This window comes from Gekko japonicus, unplaced genomic scaffold (genome assembly GCF_001447785.1).
Source record: "Gekko japonicus isolate JY-2015 unplaced genomic scaffold, Gekko_japonicus_V1.1 scaffold8907, whole genome shotgun sequence".
NCBI lineage: Eukaryota > Metazoa > Chordata > Lepidosauria > Squamata > Gekkonidae > Gekko > Gekko japonicus.
Genome location: NW_015167803.1, coordinates 1,650 through 2,869, shown reverse-complemented (window position 1 = coordinate 2,869; position 1,220 = coordinate 1,650). Strand labels below are relative to the sequence as shown.

The following is a 1,220-nucleotide window of genomic DNA, read 5'->3' as shown; positions in this document are numbered from 1 at the left end:
CGTTCCCCATGTCTTTAAACTTTCTTCCACCCGTTCCCACAAGTTCACTGTTTCAAAACTAGGGTTGCCAACCCCCAGGTGGGACCCGGAGATCTCCCGACTACAGCAATAAGGACATACGAGAAGCCATGTTGGATCTTGAGCTCGGTCGCCAGCAGCACCTCTTGATACTTAAGAATCTCTCCTAGCTCCTTCACGGCTGCCCTCCCCAGTCTCTGTCTCCTTCGGATTTCTTGGTTGCCGTCTCCCTTTGGGTTGATGATGGAGCTAAGAAACAGCAAATCTTGGAACAATTTCAGTTCCTTCATCATCCGTCTTAAAAGTTGTGTAATTTCCCCAGTCATTAAATTACCACTAGGACGGTATGTTCCATAGCCATTCCACCCTCTGTATCCCCTACAGTAAGTAATAAGTAAGTAAGTAATATAGTAATATACTTTATTGTCATTGTACATAGTACAACGAAATTAAGATGCAGTCATTTCGGTGATCTACAACAATATTCATATACACTCACACAACCATTCACAACTATCTCATAACTCCCTTAAGGTTCACATAGCAACTTAAAACCAGTAATGTCACCCAAATTCCAATTTCATACAGCATTTAAGGCAGTAATAGCTCTCGAATGAAAACTATAATTTTTAATCTGTTTGTCCTTGTTTTAATTGTCCTATATCTTCTGCCCGAAGGCAGCAGTAAAATCTCTCTCTGATTTTCCCCCTTAACAGATTGTAAAAATACTGAATCTCTACACTCCTGTGAACGAGTTTGAAGAGCGAGTGACGGTCAGCTTCATAAGAAACATTCAGGTGAGTTTTGCATTGAAAGGGAAAGGAGGCAGGTTTCACATCTGGGGGGGGGTGTCAGTAGCATTCCCCTGTCCCGGTGCCCTGATTGTGTGTACCCCTGGTGGGAGGAACATAAGAACATAAGAACAGATGCCAATGTTGGATCAGGCCAAAGGCCCATCCAGTCCAACACTCTGTATCCCACAGTGGCCAGAAATACCAGTGCCATCAGGAGGTCCACCAGTGGGGCCAGGACATTAGAAGCCCCCCCCCTGTTGACCCCCCCCCCAAGCACCAAGATGACAGAGCATCACTTGCCCCAGAGTCCCTATCTATACCTTGTGGCTAATAGCCACTGATGGACCTCTGCTCCATATGCCTATCTAATTCCCTTTTGAAGCCGTCCATGCTTGTAGCTGCCGCCAC

The 1,220-nt window shown here is 45.6% G+C and overlaps 1 protein-coding gene across 1 annotated transcript in view; it reads left to right on the top strand.

The window, feature by feature from the left end:
• The window catches only part of LOC107112966 (unconventional myosin-Vb-like), a gene marked incomplete at both ends in the record, with an annotated part of 3,208 nt that extends 2,393 nt beyond the window's left edge, over positions 1–815 (top strand). The window contains one exon of the mRNA XM_015414171.1: positions 735–815. Coding sequence (XP_015269657.1) covers positions 735–815 — 81 coding nt within the window. The remainder of the gene's footprint in view (positions 1–734) is intronic.
• Between the last annotated feature and the right edge of the window lie 405 nt (positions 816–1,220).